Source organism: Artemia franciscana, chromosome 7 (genome assembly GCF_032884065.1).
Source record: "Artemia franciscana chromosome 7, ASM3288406v1, whole genome shotgun sequence".
NCBI lineage: Eukaryota > Metazoa > Arthropoda > Branchiopoda > Anostraca > Artemiidae > Artemia > Artemia franciscana.
In genome coordinates, this window is record NC_088869.1 from 51,842,273 (window position 1) to 51,867,700 (window position 25,428).

The 25,428-nt window shown below is 34.5% G+C and overlaps 1 protein-coding gene across 7 annotated transcripts in view; it reads right to left on the bottom strand.

Moving 5' to 3' along the window:
* Positions 1 to 611: 611 nt before the first annotated feature.
* The window catches only part of LOC136029439 (uncharacterized), a 180,616-nt gene continuing 155,799 nt past the window's right edge, over positions 612 to 25,428 (bottom strand). For all 7 annotated transcript variants that reach the window (XM_065707839.1, XM_065707837.1, XM_065707840.1 and 4 more), the window contains 3 exons: positions 18,337 to 18,518; positions 10,968 to 11,135; positions 612 to 1,938 (listed from right to left, as the gene is read on the bottom strand). In XM_065707839.1, coding sequence (XP_065563911.1) covers positions 1,720 to 1,938; positions 10,968 to 11,135; positions 18,337 to 18,518 — 569 coding nt within the window. In that variant the 3' untranslated portion in view covers positions 612 to 1,719. The remainder of the gene's footprint in view (positions 1,939 to 10,967; positions 11,136 to 18,336; positions 18,519 to 25,428) is intronic.

Genomic DNA, 25,428 nt, shown 5'->3' on the forward strand with positions numbered 1-25,428 from the left:
TACGTCACATCATCTTCAACAGTAGAAAATATGAAAAAGACAGGAAAATACTGCTGTGAAAAGACATTTAAGGCATTCAAAATGTGTACTGTTCTGGGACATCACACGTCTCCTCCTTGGGCTAAACGACTAAGCTCAAAACTTTTAGGTAGATTTGTTAAGACTACTGATTTGATTCATTCCCTATAAGATGTTTTTTTTTTCTATCCCCCTATAAATACCTCATTTTAGAGTTATCACATTCACTATTTTATTTGTTATCTATACCTTAATTGCTTAGATTTTTATGTTTGAAGATATGTGACAGGAATTATATAAATTTGCATAATTTAAATTAATTGGGTTGTTTATGTATTTTAATTGCTGTATGACAAACCACAGTTGCATTATTTTGATTCCCATTTTTCAACGCAGGCATTTCCTACAGGTGAATAACCCCCCTCCAATAGAAGGTGAATAACCCCTACTAATAACACGATAATTGGTAAATAATGTGATTCAGTGAATTTTGACTGTAGTGGCACCCAAGCAAGCTAGTGATTACAGAAGGCACAGAATAACCGAGTTATACAAACGTATATGACCTATTGGTCGAACGCGTCAAAACCCAATGCATTAGGCATCTTCTTTTAATCGTAATAAAAATGCTCAACAAATCGTAATGCAAAATATATTGTTTAGCACTTTTTGTTACATATTACATTCTATACAATTCAGTATTCAATTTTATCATATATTCAATACAATTGTTTTTTTTAATTTATATTTGTTGATATAAAATCATATTGAATATTTACATAAGTATTGAATATTTACATTCAGTGCAATGTTAATTATTTCCTCTTTTTTGTTTATTTTTTTTTGTTTTTGTTACATTCAAAGGGCCAGCACAAGTACGAAACAACAAAATACCAGACTTGGGGGATTTCTCCGAATATCCAGCCCTCATGTTTTAGAAAAGCTGCCTTTTTGGGCATCATTAATTTTTGCTCTTTTTCTTTAGTTTTAAGGTCCTTTCACAGCCGTATTTGTTCCAGGACATTGGCCAGGAGGAGTTCAATGTTGAAGCATAATGTCATAATGTCAAAAGTGGCATTAAAGTATTGGGTATTTTTTACTTAAGATCTGAAAATTATTTATTTAGCACAATTTTTGGGATACTAGAACGGGCTATAAATGTACCACTCTTCCCTTACTGTTATATAATTAGTTATTGCCTCAAGAAATTTGTTTTTATTAATCTTCAACCGTTTCTTATTAGCATTTACTATGTTTATCATGTTCCGTTTTAGAATTCAGGCTATGAAATTTGACAAGGATCCCAATAAGGGCCGCAAAATTACACAAAAACATTTGAAGGGTTAAAGTTTCAATTGAAACGGTTTCGGAGAAACAGAGGGAGGGTACAAACGTACCCCTCTTCCTTCACCGTTAAATAGCTGCTAATATCTCGTGAGTTTTCTTTTTTCTTCAAACATTTTTTGCAAGAACATACCCAGGACGTTTTTTCGGGGGGGGGGGGGGGAGGGGTGGAAAAAAAAATAATAATAATCTTTTTATATTCATTTATGTTACTTTTTACGAGCCAGACAAACATTTCAAGGGGGGTAAATCCACTACCCCCCCCACCCATGATACGAAATTAATTTTCTGATAAGTTTCACTATGTTTATCATATTGTATTTTAGAGACTGGGGATAGGAGACTTGATAAATATCATCACAAGGGTCTCAAACTTCGATCTAACGTAAACATTCGATTAGGTGAATTCAATGTCAAAAGTCGGGGCAAATCATTAGTAAGCACATTATCATCGATGTTTCCCCTCGCTGAAAACGAAGGAGCTGATCTTCTTGTTTCGCTAGGAATCACTTCACCAGGACTAAGCCTTGAAACAATAATTTCTCCTTCAGACAATGATTGAAAACTAGTTGGTGCCTAGAATAATACAAAAACAATTAAGAAAATTATAGGTACATACAAAATATAATTGGAATATAATTAAAATACAGGGTGAGCCAAAAGTCACTGACCCTTTTTATATTTCAATATCTTTTTTACTTCTTAATATTTTTTATTTTCTTAATGGGTTTTTTTATTCTGGAAATTAATTACGGAGAAATTCAGTACCGTACAACGTACGGTATATAACGTGATACGGTGTAAAAACGGTATACGTACAGCGTACGGTATACGTACCTGATAGAAAATCATTTCCCATTGCCTTGACTTTATGATACTAAAATTTCATGCATATAACTGTTAAAATAAAAAATTATTTAAAATTTGAATGGGTCAGTGACTTTTGGTCCAGCCTGTATAACTAGAAAATGAAAAAAAAAACACAACTGATTAGAAAACAAAAATACTTAATTAGGAAATTTGAATATAATTGGAAAAGTTTAATATAATTACAATTGCAATTAGAAAACACATAAATGACCATGTGCATGGTTTAACTATAAATTATTTATATAATATCAAACTGCTATGTTAAACCTTACTAAAACTGTTATTAAACCTTAACTTTTACGGTAAAATCATTAACTATTAGATAGGGCCATATCCTTCACTATTATGTTAAGTCGGCGTTTCCAGACTTTAGAAATGGCGACCAGGGTGAACATCCAAGACTCAGCGTTCTTATGTGGACCTGCGATGGATTTTTTTTGTTATCATTAACTCATTTCACGAATACGCAGGGTTCTGCAAGACATTCCAATGTAGAGTAGCTCATATTTGAGCAAGTAAATAGTAAAAATCAATTTATAAGTTGGTAGACCATGAAACATAATGTTTGGAAGGTGTTTGGTCTGGTTTGGCAAATGGTTTTACTGCCTCTATCTTAGAATCATTACATTTCACTTCATTATTCTATTTAATATTATAATTTTTTCGCTGCTATTTTCAAACTCTCCTAGTTTTAAACTAGAACTCTCGCAGGCTTGGTTTTTGGCGCGCAGCTTCCCGTCTTTGCAATTTTTGTCTCAGGAGAGTAGCTCTCCTCGAAAAAGCAGCTTCTCTTTGATGTGCAATAAATCTCGCAAGCTAATGGCCAAAATCTCGCAAGCTTAGTTTTTGGTGCTTAGATTCCTTTGCAGCTTTGTTCTCACGTGGGCAGCTTTGGTTTGTAGCTCTCGTTGAAGATGAATGTTATCTTTGGTGCGCAGTACAGGTCAAGCGGTCGCAAGCTTAGTTTTTGATACGTAGCTTCTTGTTTTTGTAATTATAGCTTCTTGTATGGAGAACCCTGTTCCAAGAAAATACCACTCGAACTGGTTGTTTAGTTTCTAAATCAAACTCTCGGAAGTTCAGTTTTTGGTGTTCAGCTCTCTTCTAAGAAGCAGTTTCTTTTTGGTGTGTAGCAAAGTCAAACTGCTTGTTCTTAATTTCTAAGGCAAACTCTCGGAAGCTCATGGTTTGGTGTTCAGCTTTCATCGAAGAGGCAGCCTCTTTTTGGTGGGCAGCAGTCAAACTGCTTGTTCTTAATTTCTACGGCAAATTGTCATAGGCTCAGTGTTTGGTGTTCTCTCCGAAGAAGCAGCTTTTTTGGTGTGCAGCATTCAAACTGCTTGTTTTTAATTTCAAAGGCGAACTCTTGCAAGGTCAGTTTTGGTGCGCAGCTCTCTCCGAAAAAGAAACTTTTTTTTATTGTGCAGCAAAGTCAAACTGCTTGCTCTTACTTTCTAAGGCAAACTTACACAAGCTCAGTTTCTGTTGTGCAGCTCTCACCGAAGAGGCAGCTTTTATTGACGTGCAGCAGCCAAACTGCTTGTTCTCAATTTCTAAGGCAAACTCACGCAAGCTCAGTTTTGGTGTGCAGCTCTCTCCGAAGAAGCAGCTTTTTTTGGCGTGCAGCAGTCAAACTGCTTGTTCTTAATTTCTAAGACAAACTCTTGCAAGTTCAGTTTTTGGTGTGCAGCAGTCAAACTGCTTGTTCTTAATTTCCAAGGCAAACTCTCACAAGCTCAGTTTTTGGTGTGCAGCTCCCTTCGAAGAAGCAGCCTCTTTTTGGTGAGCAGCAATATTAAACTGCTTGTTCTTAATTACTAAAAAAAAAACCTCGCGAGCTCAGTTTTTGGTGCACAGCCCTCTTCGAAGAAGCAGGTTCTTTTTTGTGTGCAGCAATGTCAAACTGCTCGTTCTTAATTTCTAAGGCAAACTCACACAAGCTCAGTTTCTGGTTTGCAGCTCTCTCCGAAGAAGCAGATTTTTTTGGTGTGCAGCTCTCTCCGACGAAGCAGCTTTTTTTCGGCGTGCAGCAATGTCGAACTGCTTGTTCTTAATTTCTAAGGCAAACTCTCGCAAGCTCATCTTTTGGCATGGAGCTGATTGATTTTTGTTCCAAAATTTGTTCCAAAATAGAATTGTAGTGCTACTACTACATCATTAATGGTCCACAATACTTTTAGCGCTATGGTGCGGTGCGTGTATATACAATTTTTCGGTAAGCCCTGAATATAGTACCCACCCAGGTCCTACATACCTCTAGAACCAGCTTAACGTTTCTTAAGCCTTCTATCTCTGCAAAATCTTTAAAACAAGTTGAATATATAAAGGAGCCCTGCACAGTATATACTACATCTTCCACATTTTCTTTTTTACACAGTTCAGGCTTCATCAGCATAGCTTAACTTCCCTGGTGGAGCCCGTATGAGCGTTTCATTATGTTTTAGTCAAGAAAGAGAAAAACATTTTAAGGCAGTAAATAATCATGTAAAAATCTTGTAATAATAAAATATAGCACAGAAGATGATTTTTCTTGAAATGTACTGCTTCGTACTGCTTTATAGCTAAAATTATATATTTTAACCCCCTTTTAAAGATGAAGAAATTTGTGGAAGGTAAACAGGAAGAGTGTACATAAGCAGAGGATGGCTGGCCCATTGCAGTTCCTGGCTGAAGGGCCATGAAGCTGAGATCAGCATCGCCGGTAGGGATTGTAAAATCCAATGCCGTATTCTTTAGCTTACCTTTCAAGACAAATTTCTGGACACGCGCCTGCTTTAAAATTCCCATTTTAATAATAAAAAGCCCAATCACCTGTAGTCAATTTTGGTAGAATTAACTTAACCTGGAGTCTTAAAAAATAATCTATTCATAAGGTTCTGCTGAGAAAGTTCTTGTTCATTGTAGTATTCTGGATTTAAGTATCTGCGTGTGTTTATTTTAATACTTTATTCATGACTCTCTTGAATTCAACATTAAAGTTTCTTGATTTTTGCGCCCCTTACGAACAATAATAATAAAATATAAGTTCTTTTTAGGAGCCACGTTTTCATCAGAGAAAATTGTTCCCTTCCCCTAGATTTCGAAATATACTTTTTTCCATGTTCATTAAAGGAATAAAACCTCCCCCCATAATAATTTTGTGAATTGGCGCTCCTGGTTTTCATACCTGACACTAAACGGATGGTACTGTTGTAACACAGTTGTAAACATTAAAACGCTGTAGTCAATATTGTTATAAACAATAAAACATTGGTAGTTCTGACTGTTGTCCCTCTACAAATTGAATATCGTGTAAAATCTCCAGAGACAAGTTTGCATTTTGGACGTCTGAGCTAAATAATGATGAAGTCACTAATATTTCATCCCCACGGATAGTTTGTATTTTAAATTTCAAATTTCCACTATATAAGGCAATAAAATTGGTCTGAGTTTCTGCTAATTTGTCCGTATAGCTACTAAACTTTGAACCTTTAGCAAAATTGGTAATAAATTATAAATCCCTTTTTGGTATTATTATCTTTTGAACAGTGCACAGGCGTAGTCCCCCTCCCTGAAAAAGTAAGTGTACCTGTGTTTCATAAAAAAATAGTGTATACATTGCTTTAAATGTCGTTCTAACAGAAGTTGCGCCCGGGAATGAGCAGTGGCATCAATTTACTAGCGAGAGGATGCATTTTTCAATATCTTAGGGGGGGGGGGCAAATTTGTCATTTTAAAAATTAAAAATACAAAAATGACATTTTTCATTGACCCCCGACCCAATAAAGGGTATTTTCCGAAATCTAGTGAAGTGCAAAAAGATTTATGGGAGCATAGTCCTCCCCCTAAATGACACCACTGAGGATAATTGTACCCCCTTGACCAATTTAGCTGTGCCAATATACCAGTACGTTCATTGTACTCATTAAAATGCGCCATAAGTGCTACTTTTTCTACCGTGGACATTGCACTAATGTTCTTTTTTTTATTAAGTGCTAATTAAAGAAATTTATCACTACAACGCAATGTAAGGAAAAACAGAAAAAACATTGCAACACTATCAGACGATTTTTTTTATAATTTCAAAGTTCAATTTTCAGCACTCAACTCACAATATTTACTCTGATTAAACAGTCAATTTAATACAACACTATCAGACGATTTTTGTATAATTTCAAAGTTCAATTTTCAGCACCCAAGTCACAATATTTACTCTGATTAAACAGTCAATTTAATACAACTTAAAAACTTTGAGCCAAAAGGAAAACATAAGATCTACGAATCCATGAACTTATAAACTTTGTACACAAACACAAGTGAGAAAATATTTCTTATCATTCATCGTTTTTTATTACATTATTTTAATTCCTACTGTTACCAAAGCGAAATAATATTGTCCTATATTTCCGTGTTTAAGAGCGTAATTTAATTCCGTTGGTTTATTTTTGTGACGTATTTAACCCTTTCACATTATTCCTATTTTCTGAAGGACGAATAGCCACACGTTTTAAAACCCTTTTAAGTTATGAACTGAATTTGTCTCTCACGATAAGCATGTACATTATTCAGAGCATGATTGGTTCTTTTGTGTTATTTTTTTAAGCCAGCAAAAAGAACGAAAAGATTTTTAAGTCAAATCATTTTGATAAGTAAACTCTCTATTTCTCTGTATCTCCTATTTCATAAGAAAAATTCTAAATTTATTTTAGATATAATTATATTTTATATTTATGATTATATATTTCAAATAAAATTTATTTTATAAATTGAGTAATTTATATTATATTATTTTATAAGTTAAATTTGTTTATATTATAGCACTATAAATCACATACTTATAAATCCAAAGATCAATTATATAAATTATAACTATAATTATATATAGTTATAAATACCTATCTAAAATTATAGATAGGATATTTTTTATACATTTTATAAATTATATTTACATATTTCTCTGGCCCAAGGCACTGGCGGATTTTTCTGGCGCCCTCTTTCCCTGTTTTTTTCTTCTTTTTTTAGAATAAATTTATCAATTTGGTCAACAATTGGTACCTTTTTCACATTGCACCCCCCCCCCAAGATTTTGCTCTAGATCTGTCCCTGTCCTAAGGGATATTTTAATTCACTTGGTTCATCATTATCTATTCTTTAAAATGTGTCTTAAAACAATTGTATTTGTAAATGTTTACAAATATTTTATACATTTTGTAAATTATATTTACATATTTCTCTAGCCCAAGGCACTGGCGGATTTTTCTAAAGCCCTCTTTCCTGTTTTTTTTTCTTCTTTTTTACACTCTTTTTTTTAGAATAAATTTGTCAATTTGGTCAACTATTGGCATCTTTGTTACATTGAACCCCCCACAAGATTTTACTAATTGACGCCCTTGTCACATTGCCCCCCACAGATTTTGCTCAAGATCTGCCCCTGGCCCAAGGGATGTTTTAATTCACTTAGTTCATCATTATCTATTCTCCAAAAATGTCTTTAAACAATTGTATTTGTAAATGTGATTATTTGTGTATGTACATGTAAACATCGAAACTATATCACATGTTTATACTTGGATGTTAAAAACTATACTTTAATGCCACTGGTTTATTTCTTAAGATATTTTGTAAATCCTTTATTTCTTGAGAGAGAAATATCCCCATATTTGAAAAATCTGATTGGTTCTTTTTTCAATGAAATAGTAAAAATAATGAAATGTTTTTAAGCTAAAACTTTTTTCGTACACTCTCTGTTTATTTGTGGTATCACCTAGTTATGCTTAGCTCAAAATATGTTATCTCTCAATTGTTTCATCATTATCTACTTTCCCAAAATGATATGGCCCCAAGTACAGTCTCACTCACAGTGATGTCAATTCCTGAAAAATGAGGGGGTCGGTGTATTTTCGACATCCAGGGGGGGGGGGGGGGGGGGGTAAATTTGTCGTTTTTCAGTTTTCAAGGAACATGCCCTCGGAAAAATTATTTTCCAAATCTCGGTAGGGGGGGATCTAGAGTGTACAGGCCCTCTACCACCATCCCTTACGATTGACGCCACTGCTTACTCACAACAAAATATTTGTTCACGTTTGATCTATCAATTTACGTTAAAACATAAAAAAAAAAATTCAGAGCCCCCTAAGGGAGACCAATTAGATAGTAAAGAAGGCTGCAGTAAAATGTTATTTGGTTTTTAAACATTTCCAGAGTGTGGGCAGGAAAAAGTCTCCCGGGCTTAGATTATTCAAGTGATTTTAGCGTCCTAGATAAGAATCTTAGCGTTTTTGGAGATGTTTAAGGTTCAGAGTGCAAAAATACGTTTGAAGCAGTTTTAAAAAGACTAGGTCGCTTAGACTGGGAATAAATGTGGGCAAAGAGGTGATGCTAAATAACAAAAAACATTCAAGTGGATAGTTCCACCTATCTGGGTAGTATTATTAGTAAAGAGTACCAGGGGATCAAGCTTCGCTCGGGAAAAAGAAACACAGTATCTCTAAACTTTTTCGCAAAACAGCTTTACTTTAATTTTATTTTATTCGCTGTTAGATATGAAAGATATGACATCCATTTCCTAAAATTACTATCACAATTCCCGAAGTGCCGAATAAATACAAAAACCTGGGCAGCACCACCATCCGATAAAAAAGAGAGAAACTAGCGGGATATTTAGTTTATTTTTTCTGTAGTATTGAGGACAAAGGTTTTTCATATCCGGAGGTAAAGCAGGGAATGGCGGACAAAATGGGAATGGGTTCAGAAATAGCTCGAAGCGGCCAGCACCTGGATGGGGAGTGACTTTAGGGAAAATGCTTTCCGTGTGAGGGTTCGCTATTATATTTTTTGCAAAATGAAGGCACAACCTAAATCTCCTACACTCAAGGGTTTCCGAACTAGCTTTCCTTAGAAGCAAGAGTTTGGCAAAACTCTCCCTTAATTTCTTTCAGAAAGTAAACCATCTCACGTAGTTTCACTGCAGAAAGTAAAACCATTAGGGTATTGGATGTCTGGATGTTTTTGACGCCATTCATATGAAAAATGTTTGTCCAAAACTAAAGGCCCTAAACAAATTTTCCCGAAGTCGAGATCAATTTGGATTTGGAACAGTCTTAAACAAAAAACAATCACCCAGTGAAGCTCGGGTCCCCTGGCATACAACTTGACAGGTGCAGTGTTGCATAACATAAATTTTAGTGAGCCAAGAAAACTAAAAAATACTTTCCGAGTTTCTTGACAGTTTTTAACAACCAATTTCTTTATGTACAGGAACTATATTTTTGGGCAGAAAGACACAGCAAAGAATTTTAATATCATCTTTGCCGATTAATCTTCTCGGAAATTTTGCCTGGACAGTTCTACGTGGCAACTCCTCACCGAACAAAAACTGATAATGGAGGTAAAACAGGCAAAAATTAATTAAAATACTGAAAAAATAAATAGTAATGAACGCCGGAAGATTTCGGCTTCACATCCGGAAGTTCTTACTAATGGAAGGAGTTTTAACGACATGAAGCCGCAATCCAAAAATGGAGTGAGGAGATAAAAAATCAGAAACATTAAAGCTTAATAAAGATGTTAAGGTGGTTTATGGGCAGGAGTTCTACCTCAGCTAGATATTTGACAATTTGACATTGTGGATGGAGTTCACGGCTAATCTACCTGCAAATTAGTGTAACGTTTTAAAGAAATTCTAAAGAAAGATAATCCAATGAAGACAGATGCACTTGCCCGCTTTGCAGAGTTAAAGAGGAGTATTTAGTGTATTGCTTAAGCCGGTGCCAGGGGCTCTCTAAGATAAGGGAAGTGATATTTGAAAATAATGAGTTGATATTTCCAGATGTCTTAAACAGTACGTCGCCTCAGTTTATTTGTAGATTAGCAAGGTATCTGGAAATTTTTTAAATAAAAAAAATAAATAAAAAAATCCCAGCATAAAGTGAGTGTACGGTTTTATATGATGATCGCTGATAAAAGTTTATGTTATTTGTGCCTTTCGTTTATGTTTTTGAACTGTGTTCATGGCCGTATATTTGGCTTTAAAATACACTTATTTATCTATCTATCAATTCGGGTGTTTATTAGCATATGTTTTTTATTGTATTAATTCAAAGTTTCACCTGTTATTTATAAATATAAATTTAAAAATTTTTATTTGTAAATTTAACTTGGTTTTCTTTACAAATGGAAAGGCAGAGTGGCGATCATTTTACTCTTCATGTGTACAATTTCCCTGGTGAAGGTAATGAATAACGATTTTTTTTTGTATGATTATAATCAGAATAATGACAAAGACGATAATTATCGTCTATACAATAATGCCTGCAAACCATTAATAGATTTTAAACTTTAAGATGTCAGGAAATTTACTACTTGCTATATTCTATGTACTTTTGAACTAGGGCCTATCCTAAATGGAATTATATCAACTTGAACAAAGTTGCCAATAACCCAAAATGAGGGAGATAAATAGTATATATACATTCGAAAAAAGCAATTAATAGTCGGAAACAATGATAACATATTTATTTGAATGGAATTTTGTCCGATAAAGGGGAGGGGAGGTCTTGAAGAGTGAAAAAATGCCCAAAGATGACACACATATGTATACGATTTTGTTTAAAAATCAAGGTTTAGGTCCTAGAAAGAAGATTGTCGTAAAAAAACAATACAAAGACGAAAGACATTCCTTGCATACGAAATCTTTTTCATGATATTATTCCAATTTCTTGGCCTTAATAAGTTTATCTATGCCAACCTCAACTAACCTCTTCAGATTCTGTTGTTTCTCTACATGTGAAAACTGTGGATGATGAGGTTTCTGTGATGCTTGATGAGCTTAGAAGCTGAAATGTTTGAATTTTTCGCGATACTGATCGAACTCCAAATACGCCATATGTTTGAGCTTCAGCGTGTCGGAAAGGACTTCTTAGGTTCTAAAGATATATAAATAAAAAGTAAATGAATATACACTACAAATAACTCGGAGAAACTGAAAAATAAAGTAACTTTGTACTCGAAGACAACAATGAAAAGACGATAAAAAAATATAAACACAAAAACGCCACACAAAAAACAAGAAGAAAAACGACAGAAGTCTCGCAATTTAGCTAATTCGAATGGAGTGGTTAAGTATTATATAGCAGTCATGGGGTTGTTTAAATAATATCATATCAAAAAAAAGTTCAGACAAACATCGCAGGTATCATGCCTTTTTGCTTTTCAGAATTCAGAGTTTATTCATCAATAAATACAATTTGGAATCACAATACTCTTATTCCCCCTCGAAAGGCTCCATGGCTAGGGATACATGGGGGATACAACATCAACGAAAAAATATAATATAAGGAAAAATCAAAAAAAGGTCAATCGCCAAACAAAATATGAGATTAAAAAAAGACCATACCTGAGGCCTGAGAGTCAAAGCGCAGAGAAGACCACCATATATCATGAAATACATACTGGGGGAACATCAACTCCACAGAGAAAAAAATGTTCTGTCTGATTCTAAACTAATTGGTTCTTAAGAATTCTTTTAAAGTTCAAAATGAGTGGCATCTCTGTACTGAAAAAGGTGGGGAATTTCAAACCTGATGACAAGCAATCAGGGGATTGAAATCACACCGTACAGTAGGAGTAGAAGGAATGCAGATATTATGTGAAGAGCGAAGGTTGTATGGATATGAATCAAAAGTAAACTGAGGAGTTTTTGAAGATTACTATGAAGCTGACGAGAGACAAAAGAAGCACAAAAAAGAATGTAGATGGACTGTAGGCCTAGGAGCGGTTTTGGTGAAAACGGTTGGTGTCTATAACCAGCCGCCGTGCTTCGTTACGCATGAAAGAAAGAGACCACAGTGCAGAAGAAAAAGTAGACATTCATGCAACGGGGCAATAAGAAAATTATGACTGGACAAGGCAGAGAAAAAGAAGCTTCAGAATAAAACTAGGGAAGGTGCGTCTGAGTTTTCGAATGATACCTTAACTCCGTCAGATCTTGACCCTAACCTTGACGAAATCAGATCATTGATATAAATAAAAATAAAACAGGTTCAAGAACAGATCCCTGATGGACGCCATATTCTACTTCAGAAGGGCTCTGGTAAAGCAGATCGATTGAAATAAGTCTACCGGAAAGATATAATTCCAACCAAGAGGAAACATTTGAACTTACTCCAATATACGATAGTTTCCAAAGAAAAATTAGTTTTATGTTCCTTTTCTTGTTTTTATTATTATTTGTTTATAGGTAATTTTTCTTCTTTTTTTCTTCCTTCCATTTTTTCCCGTTGATAAAGTCTTCCAGATGTGAAGCCAAAATATTTGGACTTTTATTATTATTCATACATTTTTTCTATCTTTACAAAGTTCCACTGTCTATTTAAAGTTTTTACCGTTTTCAATATTTTCTTTCCGTTGTAATTCACACAGGAACTTCAGAATTTAAAAGAAGAGCGACACAAATCTCAACTTGTATAAACGGTATTTGTCCGCAACTCCCTGTCAATTACTGTCCTGCTCTGAAAAAAATCGCCCTATACAACGGATACCAGAAGCGAGTACTTCTCACTACACAGATGCAGTCGGTAAATTCCTAATCCTCATTAGAGAGTATATTTTGAAGTTTTTTTTTGTCATGATTGTTGTCCAACAGGATAGCTTATAAAATGCCAAGCTCTTTGGTAAATCTCCACACTCCATGAACATATCTCAGTCCTTAACCTAGGTTAGAACCTGCCCAACGACTATGATTAAGTGTTTGATTAATTAGGCCACATCCCATTGTTACTTTGATGTCACTCTTACTCTCTCCTCGTGTTTTACCCTGGGCAATTTCATCCAAGTTGCAATTGAAGGCGGTCTTCTAGCATTTTCATTAAGAAGATGCACAAAGAGGCGGAAAAATATAAGAATTCGCAAACAGTGATACTTATATAAATATGTAATATTTGAGAATCTCGAAGTACCTTCACAAGTCTACTCCATTAAGTTACTGCAAAAATTTCTTACACGACTTCTGGATAAATCGAATGATGTCTATGTTATTTTACTTCTTATACCAGTTTATTTTGTTATTTAAATTAGAAAATATGGTTGAAAACATAGCTAGAGGTAGCGAAGGGGGTTGGGATGGAGAATTCCCTCCTCCTGAAAGTGGCCCAAAGGGGTTTTTCTAGATATTACAAATGGCAACAACAACAAAATAGCCTTGTTTCGATTATGAAAATTACCCAGTATCCGCTCCCTTTCTTAGTATTAAATAAAAAAAAAAAGTTTTTTAACTGAAAGTAAGGAGCGACATTAAAACTTAAAACGAACAGAAATTACTTCGTATATGAAAGAGGCTGCTTCCTCATCAACGCCCCGCTCTTTACGCTAAAGTTTGACTCTTTCTCTCAATTCTTCTTTTTAAAACAGTAAAAAACTTTAGCGTAAAGAGCGGGGCGTTGATGAGGAAGCAGCCTCTTTCATATACGAAGTAATTTCTGTCCGTTTTAAGTTTTAATGTCGCTCCTTACTTTCAGTTAAAAAACTTGTTTTTTTATTTAATTTCTGAACGTTTTTGAATCAATGCATGTTTTGATTTTGGCTCTCCGCAGAGGAAGAATTAAAACGAAATTTGCATTTTTTTTTTTTTGCTAAATGGCTTTCTCATAATTTTGATCGAATGATTTTGAGAAAAAAAGAGCGGGGGAGGAAGCCTAGTTGCCCTCCGATTTTTTGGTTAATTAAAAAGGCAACTAGAACTTTTAATTTTTTAAGAATATTTTTATTAGTAAAAGATTTACGTAACTTATAAATTAGCTTACGTAAAGAACTTTTGTATTCTCATATTTTTATTACATATATGAGGGGGTTCGCCCCCTTGTCAGATCCTCGCTCTTAACACTAAAGCTTAAATTTTGTCACAATTAAATAAGAATGACCCCAGAATCACAAAAGCCGTAGAATAAATAGCTGAAATTACTAAAAATACTTTAGCGTAAAGAGCGAGGTATTAGGAGGAGGTGAGCCCCTCAAATGGGTCATAATTTCTGTTTGTTTTAAGTTTTAATGCTGTTCCTTACTTCCAGATGAAAGAACTTTTTCATATTTATTATTTCATTGTTTTTTTTTAAATAATGCTAGTAAATCCTGCGCTCCCTTCATGTAGATTTTCTTCCCCAATGAAAAATTATCGATGGAAAGTTCCCCCAGCATATCCACCTCTTCTCAACCCCTCCGCCCAACCAAAAAAATCCTCCTGAAAACGCCTGTACACTTCCCAATAACCATTACTATATGTAAGCACTGGTCAAAGTTTGTAACTTGTTGCCCCTCCCACGGGGACTGTGGGGGAGTAAGTCGTCCCCAAAGACATAGTTATAAGGTTTTTCGACTACGCTGAATAAAATGGCAATCTCAGAATTTTGATCCGTTGACTTTGGTAAAATAATTAGCGTGGGAGGGGGCCTAGGTGCCCTCCAATTTTTTTGGTCACTTAAAAAGGGCACTAGAACTTTTCAATTCCGTTAGAATGAGCCATCTATCGACATTCTAGGACCACTTGGTCGATACGATGACCCCTGGGAAAAAAAACAAAAAAACAAACAAACAAATAAACACACACCCGTGATCTGTCTTCTGGCCAAAAATATGAAATTCCACATTTTTGTAGATAGGAGCTTGAAATTTTCGCTACAGGGTTCTCTGATACGCTGAATGCGATGGTGTGATTTTCGTTAAGATTCTGTGACTTTTAGGGGGTGTTTCCCCCTATTAAACGAAATAAGGCAAATTTTCTCAGGCTCGTAATTTTTGATCACAAAGACTAAATTTGATGAAACTTTGATTATAAATAAATTTGATTATATATTTAAAATCAGCATTAAAAACCGATTCTTTTGATGTATCTTTTAGCATCAAAATTCCATTATTTAAAGTTTTGGTTACTATTGAGCCGGGTCGCTCTTTACTACAGTTCGTTACCACGAACTGTTTGATAATTTTTTAGCCATTAACTTTTTTTTTTTAGAAATTCTTAGACATTAATTGTTTTTGTTGATATCTCTCCTCCCTGTTATCTCTATCTTGCATACAATTTTCTTGATATCCTGTTGTTTAAAAAACTTTTCTTAATCGATTCGAATTGGGACTTCTGTGTTCTGTATTTTTGCCTTTATAACGGTTTTGACATTGTATGTCTAAATATTGGATATATAGAAAGCAGTTTATTGCAAGCAAAGTGGTAAAATCAGGGTAATATCAGGTAATATCAGGGTAAAATTAACCAAGAAAAGTCTATTAGTTTTTTTTAATTATAAAAATTGTATCGTGTCTCTGATACAGTAATTTAATCGAATCACCCAGAATCACCGACGAATCGTAGAATCGCCCAGATCCTATGGTGTCTCTCTTCTCTCGCTGTTGTTCTGACAAAAAGAAAAAAAAAACAACGAAAAACTAATAAACTGTTCCGGGTTATTTTTACCCTGATATAATGCACTTTTCTTGTAATTAACTCCTTTTTATGTAACTAATATTTAGATATACAATGTCAAAACCGATATAAAGGCAAAAATATAGAACACAGAAGTCCCAATTCGAATCGATTAAGAGAAGTTTTGTAAACAACAGGATATCGAGAAAATTGTATACAAGATAAGAGATGACAGAGAGGAGAGATATCAACAAAAACAATTAATGTCTAAGAATTTCTAAAAAAATTAAATTAAGGTCTAAAAAGTTATACTCCGCACTTTAAATTTTAGGTTAAAGTAGCTAGGTTTTGTGAACATTACGTGAATTTTTATGTAGTTATGTGTTATGTTTTATATAAGAATTTTTTTTTTACTCTTGGATAGAGATTAATACTTATTAGTTTCAACTGTTCAGCTTCCCTATGGAAATGCAGACACTGTTCTATAGTAAAAAGAAAATTAAAATAATATTTGCAAACGGGGATAGGACACAACCGTACTTTGCTCCTGAGTCCACGCCGAGGTTAACCTAACTTCTTCCTTTAACTACAGCAATTTCATTCTCGTACATAACACTAATCATTTTAGTAAACTTACCTGGAAAACCGCAGTAGAATAGGATCTTCACTAAGGATTTTCCACCAGTTAAATCCCTGTTTATAATCTTAGAAAAAAGAACTGAGGTCTCTTATTATTCAGATCCTAGTCATTATGACTTTAAGTGTGAAACTTTGGTCAATGTAATTCTCTTATTTTTACTAAGCCCTTCTGTTAAAATGCATCTAGAGCTGGGGTTCCCAAAGTTGACTGGGCTCCGACATATCTAACAAAAATTTCCGATTTTGGGACCCACCCTCTTGCTGTCTTAGAGAGAAGAGGTTGTAAATCTTATACTCTGCAACTAGATGAGTCTATCAACGTGCAAGACCTGTCTCAACCGCTTGTTTGTGTGCGTTAGATATGGCAGAACGACGCGCATGAAGATATCGTGTCCTACAAGCCAATAAGTCATGGAACTGCTGAGGTGATTTTATACAACTGATTTCTGAATAAAGCAAAAAGTTTTACAGTGGAAAAACTATGTTGGTATATACACTGACAGTGCGCCGACTATTTGCGAGAAAAATAGCAGTGTAGTTACAAGAGTTCTTGAATAAAGTCCGTGTGCTTTGTGGACACACTGTAGCCTTAATAGAGAAGCACTGGTTTAAAAAGCACTGCCCGATGATTTCAAAACAGTGTTTGATACAGCTGTAAAGACTGTGAATTATATTAAAACAAAACCCTTACAAGCCCGCCTATTTAAAAAAAAATGTGTGAAGAAATGGGTAGCCACGATACATCTCTTCTTCTGCACACAGAAGCCCCCTGGTTATCCAGGAGAAAAGTACTGACACAAAATGAAATTGTATAATGAAGTTACTATTCGCTTCGAAGGAAAAACTGAATATATAAAAACATCTATTGGACGACGAACTCATTCTCAAGCTCTCTTATTAGGCCATATTTTTTTCCGAATTAAACGAGCTCAATTTGTATTTACAAGACTCAAACGGATCAGACATTTTCGGAGTTCACGATAAAATTCGAGCATTCATGAAAAAGCTTATGCTGTTGAAAACTTGCATTGATAATGGCAAGTATGATTAGTTTTGAAACATTTGAAACTTTTATTATTGAAAATAGAGTGCAGCCTAAGATGAATTCCCAGTCATTTATCACTGTGAAAAAAAAGCTTTTACGAGTATTTTGGAGAAGAGACAGAAAAGTTTGATTCGTTGAATTGGATTTGTAACCCATGTCAAGACCACATACCAACTAGTATGTCAACAAAAGCAAGTGAAAAACTCATTGATTTATCAGAAGATACTTCACTGAAAAAAAGTTTTGATCCAAATTCTGGCTCTCAGTTACTGATAACTATCCTTGCCTGTTTGATTAAGCTGTGAAAGTGTTCCTCCTCTTTACTAGCTCATATCTATGCGAGGCCAGATTCGTCTATAATTTATATTAAAACTAAATACAGAAATAAATTGGATATTACAAACTCACTGCGATTAAAGAAACTAAAATTGAAGTTTATGCTGAAACTGTAATGAAGAAAAATCGGAAACAAATACATCCTTCCCATTGAAATAGCTTTGTAAAAAAAAACTTGCAGGTGTAGTTATGTAAGTAATAAAACAAAAATTTATTTAGGTTATGTTTCTTATTTTAACAGTCTTTCATTCAAATTGGTAACACTTGCAAAAAAAAGAAGTTTTTTTTTCATTTCAATGAGAACAAATAAGTTCCAATACTCGCCCCTATGGAATCTGACAATCACCAATATTAATGCTCGCGACCGCGACCCACTGGGTCAAGACCCATAGTTTGGGAACCAATGATCTAAAGAATCTTCAGTCATCTAAGTATCATTATGCTAATTAATTTTTGCATCATTTCAATTGTATAACACTTGGACATAATTACTTCAAATGGGTTAAAGCATTATAGCAACTTCAATTTCTTTAACTGGAATGATCTAGTCGTTGTTTCAAAATAAGCACGGGGAAGAAGGCATTCAGTATAAATCAACTGTGGAATTCATAGTAACTCCATTTCTTAGCTATTTTATAAGCTGCTTAAGTGTTCCGCATTTAGTTCTCCCTTATCTGAGGTAGTAACTGTACTCTACCTTGCTTTGGATTAGATTACACTCCGATGAAGAGTTGTCGCCTGATTGCCGACTTAAAACACTCTCAATTTTTTCTAAAGGGTCTTCTTCTTCTTCCAATATAGTAGTAACATCGATGCTAGGCGGGGGTAGCATTGACGGGTCTCTTGGTGGGGAAGAAGGCTCAAAAACCAGTTCTACTCCTGAAATTGATCACTTTGGCATCAGTTATCAAAAAATTACAAGACATGCCTTTAGTTCAAACAAAAAAAGCAAAAAGTTGAACCCATAGTACTTGAATTTCCAAGCAACCCCCTACACCAAAAAACTTCCCTACCTTCATCTTGACATTCTCCTGTAAGAAAGGCTTAAGCATGCTATAACACTTCGGAAGAAGTATGGTTTATTACTACTCAAAAAATATTAGTCTACCGTAAGCTGGCTATGCAGCAACGCTGCCTTACACCCGAACCTAATTGATCCATCAGCTACTTGAGGTCCGCCGTTTGGCTCTGCAGCGCTGCTAGGCCCCCCTCTCTCCCTGGCCCAAAGCTACCAAACTGGTAGTATATGTCTATTCTTTTTGTTGGACATTCTTATGACTGTCCTCTATGATTGGAAGCAATAAGAAGGGCAGTGACCTCTCCTTAGCTAGCTCTATCTCTGAAAGTTAGCATTTAGGCGTCTATTAATAGAAGTATAAGGGAAAGATGTTGAGCAAACAAATGAACGAATAACAGCTGAGTCTATGAGCCCCTGCCCCTCCACCAAACTACAATTAGCAAATTGGAGTAGTCAGAGATGTAAACAAAAAAGCCAGACTATTTTGACATTAACTGGAATCAACAATTACTTTTTGAACGTTCAAAGAGTTAAACGTATAGTATCTTAAGAATCTAAAACGTTACGAGTTTTCAAAGATTTTACGTGCAGATAAGAACATTCAAAAAGATAAACATAATCATTTAATAATTACCACAGCTAAGTCCGACCCAGTGGCGGATCCAGGTCGGGGCAACCCCCTCCCCCTAACGTAGTGGTAGAGTTGGGGATAATATCATATTGTCATATTTAATACCATATTTTTCGTAGAGGGTGAACAGATTCTTTTTTTTATGGGGGGGGGGGTTATTATAACTTACTATTTTTTCTATTAATATTTATACACCATTTCGATTCCAGCAGATTTGTTAGAACTTTAACCCTCATCAGATTTTAGATTAAATTTATGACCATTTCCACATGCTACCTATGGCGTATAATCGTTGAGATTCTCTTTAAATTACTGGTATTTTTTTGTTCGCAAATTTATCGGAATAAGATATTTTGCGTCCCCTGCTAAAAAAAATCCTGGATCCGCCCCTGGTCCGACCCCGGATCTTTGCAAACAGAAGGAGAGCATATCAGCACATTTAGATATGAGAACAAAATACTTAAATCATTATCAGAAAAGGATGATTTTACCCTATTTAAGAAGACATCTAGAAATCTAAGCTATCAAGGGTTTTTAGATGTAATTTTACCCGTACTTGGAATCAACTAATGTAAGGTCTTTTGGTTGTGCCAATGACAAACAGTACCGACAACAGACAGTTGTAAGGTATTTTCATACAAACACTAAATGGTATCAATTGACAGATACTTAAAAAGTGTCCCCTCAATTTAGCTTTTTTTTCAAAACTGGCTATACATATTTTGTTTGTCATCTTACTGAGTAACTTGTCATTGTCAACTGATAAAAGGTGTTCGTCATCAGTATGTTAGGTCACAGCCAAACTGAATTGCAAGTGAGAATCGGGTAATTCCCCTGGAGAAGAAGGCTAGCTTCTTGGAATAAGAAAATCTTGTAATAGAATTGATTGCTGAAATTAAAAATATAAGGTACAACATGAGGAGGGGGGACCTTTGTTCCCTCAGTTCAGCTAAACACTCTCAGTTCAACTTGGCTTTCAAAACTGACAATACATGTTTTCCAGCAAGAAGACTCTTTCTATAAAGTCAAAATTTCGTAAATTGAGCATCAAGTCTGGGACAAGCCCAAACTCAAAGAAGTAAACCACTTAAAGAGAAATAACTTCGGTTTTCATATTCTTAATTTTCCTAATGAGACTTTTCTTAATACAAGCTGTTCAAAAACTTGCTACAAAAAAAGTTCGGAGAAGGAAATAGTTTGAAGAATAAAAGTAATTACTATTTTTTTAACACAAATTTATTTATACTGAGTGTTTTGAGGTGAGTTTCAAGTATCTTGACCTGGAAAAGCTGAATAATTATGCCATCATCCAGACTGTTTCATATAAAATAATAATTATAACTTGTAATTTAACGCTTTATCTGAAAGTGAATCTAATCTCACTGATTTTTAAAATGAACAATAAAAAACAAAGAAATTTAACTTTTTTTCATGCCTCTATTTCAGATGGAGTCACGTAACACCCTTGGTTCATATGGATACGATTTCGTCATGTGTTTTAGACTGGCGTATGAAGTAATTGTATTGGTTTACAACTTTCAGCGAAAAAGAAGAGTAATCTAATCAGAATCTGATTAGATTAATTTGAAAAAAAATATAGCTTAGGGGAACTTTGTGAAAATGGCTGAAAAAGGGATTATCTAAGGGTTTTCAGAAAATTAACATGCATACAAACCAAACTTGTTTCTCTTGAATTGAATGATTACCATAACATCTATAAATTATGAAAAGATTCAACCAGATATTTAAAAAGCAGTATAAAACGGTTATATCACGTGCATTGAATACGTTTTATGAGGTCATTTTACTCACAAATTTAACCTACATTCAATTGGAAAGTAAACAAAGTTGACGCCTGACGTCACACAGTTCCTTTGTTTAAATGAGCTTGAGAGACAGCTTTTTCACTTTCCATGAATCTCACACGATGAGACAGAATAAAATAAAATTTATCTGAGTAGTTTTGAGAAAAACAAAGAGGGAATGAAAGACAGAAGAGTTACTTAGTTGCAGTTTTTATAACTTTTCCTCAATTGCTTTGATATTCTTCTGTTGATATAAGCTTCTTTCCCCTACGTGGATCGGTAGCGACAATTGCATTTATTATTATTGGTGGTGGACTTATTTGCTTTTAGTCTAGTATTTTTTCTTTATATCTTGTGTTGAGGACGCCTAGTTTAGATACGGTCGAAATATCCACGTTATTTTAGTCTTTCATCTCTTTTCTGTCTACTGGCCACAGTCTCGTTTGATGTTTTTTTTATTATTTTTATCTGTCTTTGTTTTTTGTTGTCATGGCTGGCCAGTTCCGCTTAAGAACTTTCATTCGTCAAGTGTACGAGCAACAATTAGCCGCTTCTGTCAATTATTATTTTTCTTTGGTTAAAAAACATGCAAATTTGCTAAATCAGCAAATTTTCTTAAAAAATTGCAAGAAGGAATCAGTGATTTCTAAATCTTTTAGAATCAATACCCATTTTGGCACTGAAAATGACTCATAATTAAAAAACAAATTAAGCCTCATGGCTTTAAATTACGTGACTTCCGAGGAACAACAAAGACGTTTCAAAGACTTAAATTTTGTCGAAAACTTTTCTGAGAATTAAGGAAATGGCCGTTAGATCTTTTCACCATGATTGCCATTTGTCAAAGGATAAATGGAAATCATGGTGATTTGGCCGACAAGTTCAATAGACATTTGTTTGATAAGTTCCAGGATTCGGATATTTTTTTATCCTCGTTTTTGTCTGGGTCCTGCCACTAAAAATTTGTCATCTAAACCTCTTAGTAGTCAACAAGAGGCAGTTTTGTCGAAGAGTTTTAAATTCTGTTTTCCAACTCCAATTTCCAATTCAAAAATAATTTCTAAGGTAGAGTCAGGAATTATGGCTTCTATTGATAAAATTGAGGCTCCCCGGGAGCTTAGAGCCGAGATCGTAAGGTAACTAAACACTTTGAACATGAGAAAAATTGAAAATGATATCACAAAAAATGACATTAAAATACTTTCTGATTTGAAAAACGATAAGGTCCTTACTATCACTAAGGCAGACAAAGGCAACACTGTTGTAATTATGGACACTGATGATTATGATCGTAAAATGAATACAATTATTTCTGACACCACTACTTACAAAAAAAAAATAGATTTCGATCCTACGGATAAATAAGTGAAGTCGATAAGAAAGGAATTGGAGTCGCTGAAAAACAATTTACACATTACCCCACAATTTTAATTTTATCCAAGAGGTTACTCCGCTCTCTTTGGATAAGAGGTTGCTCCGCACCCAAGATCTATGGTCTACCCAAAATTCATAAGACAGGAGTCACCTCCGTCCCATTGTGTAAACTTTCTCATCACCTGTTGCAAAATTAGGAAAGTGGTTGTCGGTGGCATTGCTTCCACTCTTAGGAACACAAAAATCATATTTAAAAAATTCCACTGATCTTACTAAGAAGTTGAAAAATTTCAAATTGGAGGAGAATTCAATTCTCTGTAGTTTTGATGTGGTTTCCATGTATTCGAACTGTAATGTGAAAAAGTGCGAAGATATATTAAGGATTAAATTACAAAAGCAGTTGGATTTGATACAAGATGTGACCATGGCTAGTTTGGAGATTGAAGTCATTATGAAGTTGTTTATCCTTGCAAGTGAATATTCTCTTTATTTTGATTTCAGAGGTGATAAATGGAGGCATCTCTCTCTCCTTTGTTGGCAAATCTCTTCATGGACTCTAGTTAAACCTCCGCCATATGCAGTTTTAGACTCTCTCCTAGTTTCTGGGGCAGATTCATGGACGATGTGGTTTGCATTTGGAAACACGGTTTAGAGTCCTTAGACCTTTTCCATGAACATTTAAATAGTTTTGATAAAAATGTAAAATTTACAGTGGAGTTTGAAGAAAATGACAAACTACCTTTTCTTGATATCCTATTGATTAAAATTGATTTCCATTTACTGTTCCCAATACATAGAAAGCCTACACTCAGTGATAGGTATTTGAACTTTCATTCGTGCCACCCTATTTCAGTGAAACCAGGAGTTGTGATTGCACTGGTGGATAGAGCTTTCAAAATTTGTTCCCAGGAGTTTTTAGATTCTGAATTGTTGTATTTGACGGATATTTTATTTTGTAATGGTCACCCGATTAAATTCATTTATAAATAAAACAGATGCATTAAACATAACAATAGAGTTATTGGAGTTTCACAGTGTACAGAATTAAATATGCTGTAAAGTTTCATTTCTTTGCCTTTTGTACGTATTTTGGAGGAGATGCTTAAACGAATTTTGCGTAAACACAACATTGATACATGCTTCCAATCAGTGAGACCATTAGGTAGTTTCCTTAATTCTGGGAAGGATTTAACCCGGGGAGATTTAGTTAGTGGGGTGCATAAAATTCCTTGTTACTGTGGAAATTTTTATATTGGTAGAACTCACCAACAATTTATTAAAAGACTTATTGAGCATCGCAACTCAAAAGAAAAAACCCTACAATTAAGAAAGCCTCCTGAAACTTTTGTTTCGGCTCTGGCTGAACATACATTCTTTCGTCCTGAATATTTTATACAATTTAATGAGGCCACAGCTATTTCTAATGATAGGAGTTTTTCTCAGTGGGCGTGGGAGGCTATAAAATTTAAAAAACATATGTTTGCTAATCTTTCAATAAATAGAGACACGGGGAATTTAAATATTGACCGAATTTATGATTGTCTTTTGAAAAATGAACCAATAGTCAATAAGGGAGTTTAAATTTTACAAATCACTAGGAGACAAGATTACCTACTGGACCAAAAAGAGTTGCTTCAATATTAGCTAACAAGAGGATTATTTCGCAACAGAATAGTTAACTTAATTTCAATTTTTATAATTTTTCCTCAGTTGCTTTGATGTTCTCATTGAAGTAATTCTAATAGCTTCTTTTCTCTGCGTGGATTAGTAGCGACAATTGTATTTATTATTGTTGGTGGTGGTTTTATTTGTTTTTAGTTTAGTGTTTTTTCTTTTTATCTTGAGTTGAGGACGCCTAGTTTAGATACAGGCGAAATTTCTGCGTTATTTTAGTCTTTCATCTCTTTTGTCTCTACCGGCCACAGTCTCATCTGACGTTTTTTTTTTTTTTTTGTTGAGTTTTACCTCTCTTTGTTGTTTGTTGTCAAAAAGGGATAAAAAAAAATCAACAACAGATAAAACAAATTAGTCTGAATATGCTTTTGCGGAGAAAAGAAAAGCTAAAGGAACATTTAAAAGGTTCCAAATATGGTTTTATTTTCATCGTGTTGGACTCTTTGTTTATATATCAACTTCATTTCATTACACTTTATAGGTGGGCGTGTAACTCAGCCTTCGTTTAACTCAATCCTGTTCAACTAAACCATTTAACTCAACCCGTGTTGAACTCAACCCTCGTTCAACTGAAACATTGTTTAATTCAACCCCCATCGAACTGAATCAGTGTAGTTCAACTCAACCCCATGTCGTTTAGCCCCCGTTAAGTTAACCCCCATCCAACCTAGCCTAAACTATTGCAGGGGTTTAATTCAATTGGGGTTGAGCTGAAATGGGTTGATTGGCATGACAGTTGGATTTCATCGGAGTTGAATAAAATGAGGGATAAGTTGCACAGGAGTTAAGTTGAACGGAGATGGTTTAACAGGGGTTGATTTACATGGGCCACTATTTTATAATTTGGATGACCTTATTATTGGTTAGTAGAAAAAAAAATCATATGCAAAATCATATGCATATGCAAGTCATAGCGCTGCCTAAGTAAAGAGTAAAGTGGGCACAATATGTTATCATTTTTTTAAACCAAGGCACTTCGTATAGAAGGAGTTGTCGTAAAAGTCTCGGAAAGGACTCATTCGATTGGAAATTAAAAGTTCTAGATACGATCTAAAAGTTAAAAGTGATTGGAGAGCAACGAGCCTTCTTCCTACGCACCTTTTTTCTCCAAAGACATCTGATCAAAATTTTGAAATAGCTGTTTTGTTCAGTATACTTGGGTCCAATAACTATGAAGATGCGGATGATCAATTGACCAAAAGGCAACATGCGCTTGATACTACTACTACCATCACCACTACTACTAATATTGCTGCTACAACAACTACTTTTATTAAAACTACTACT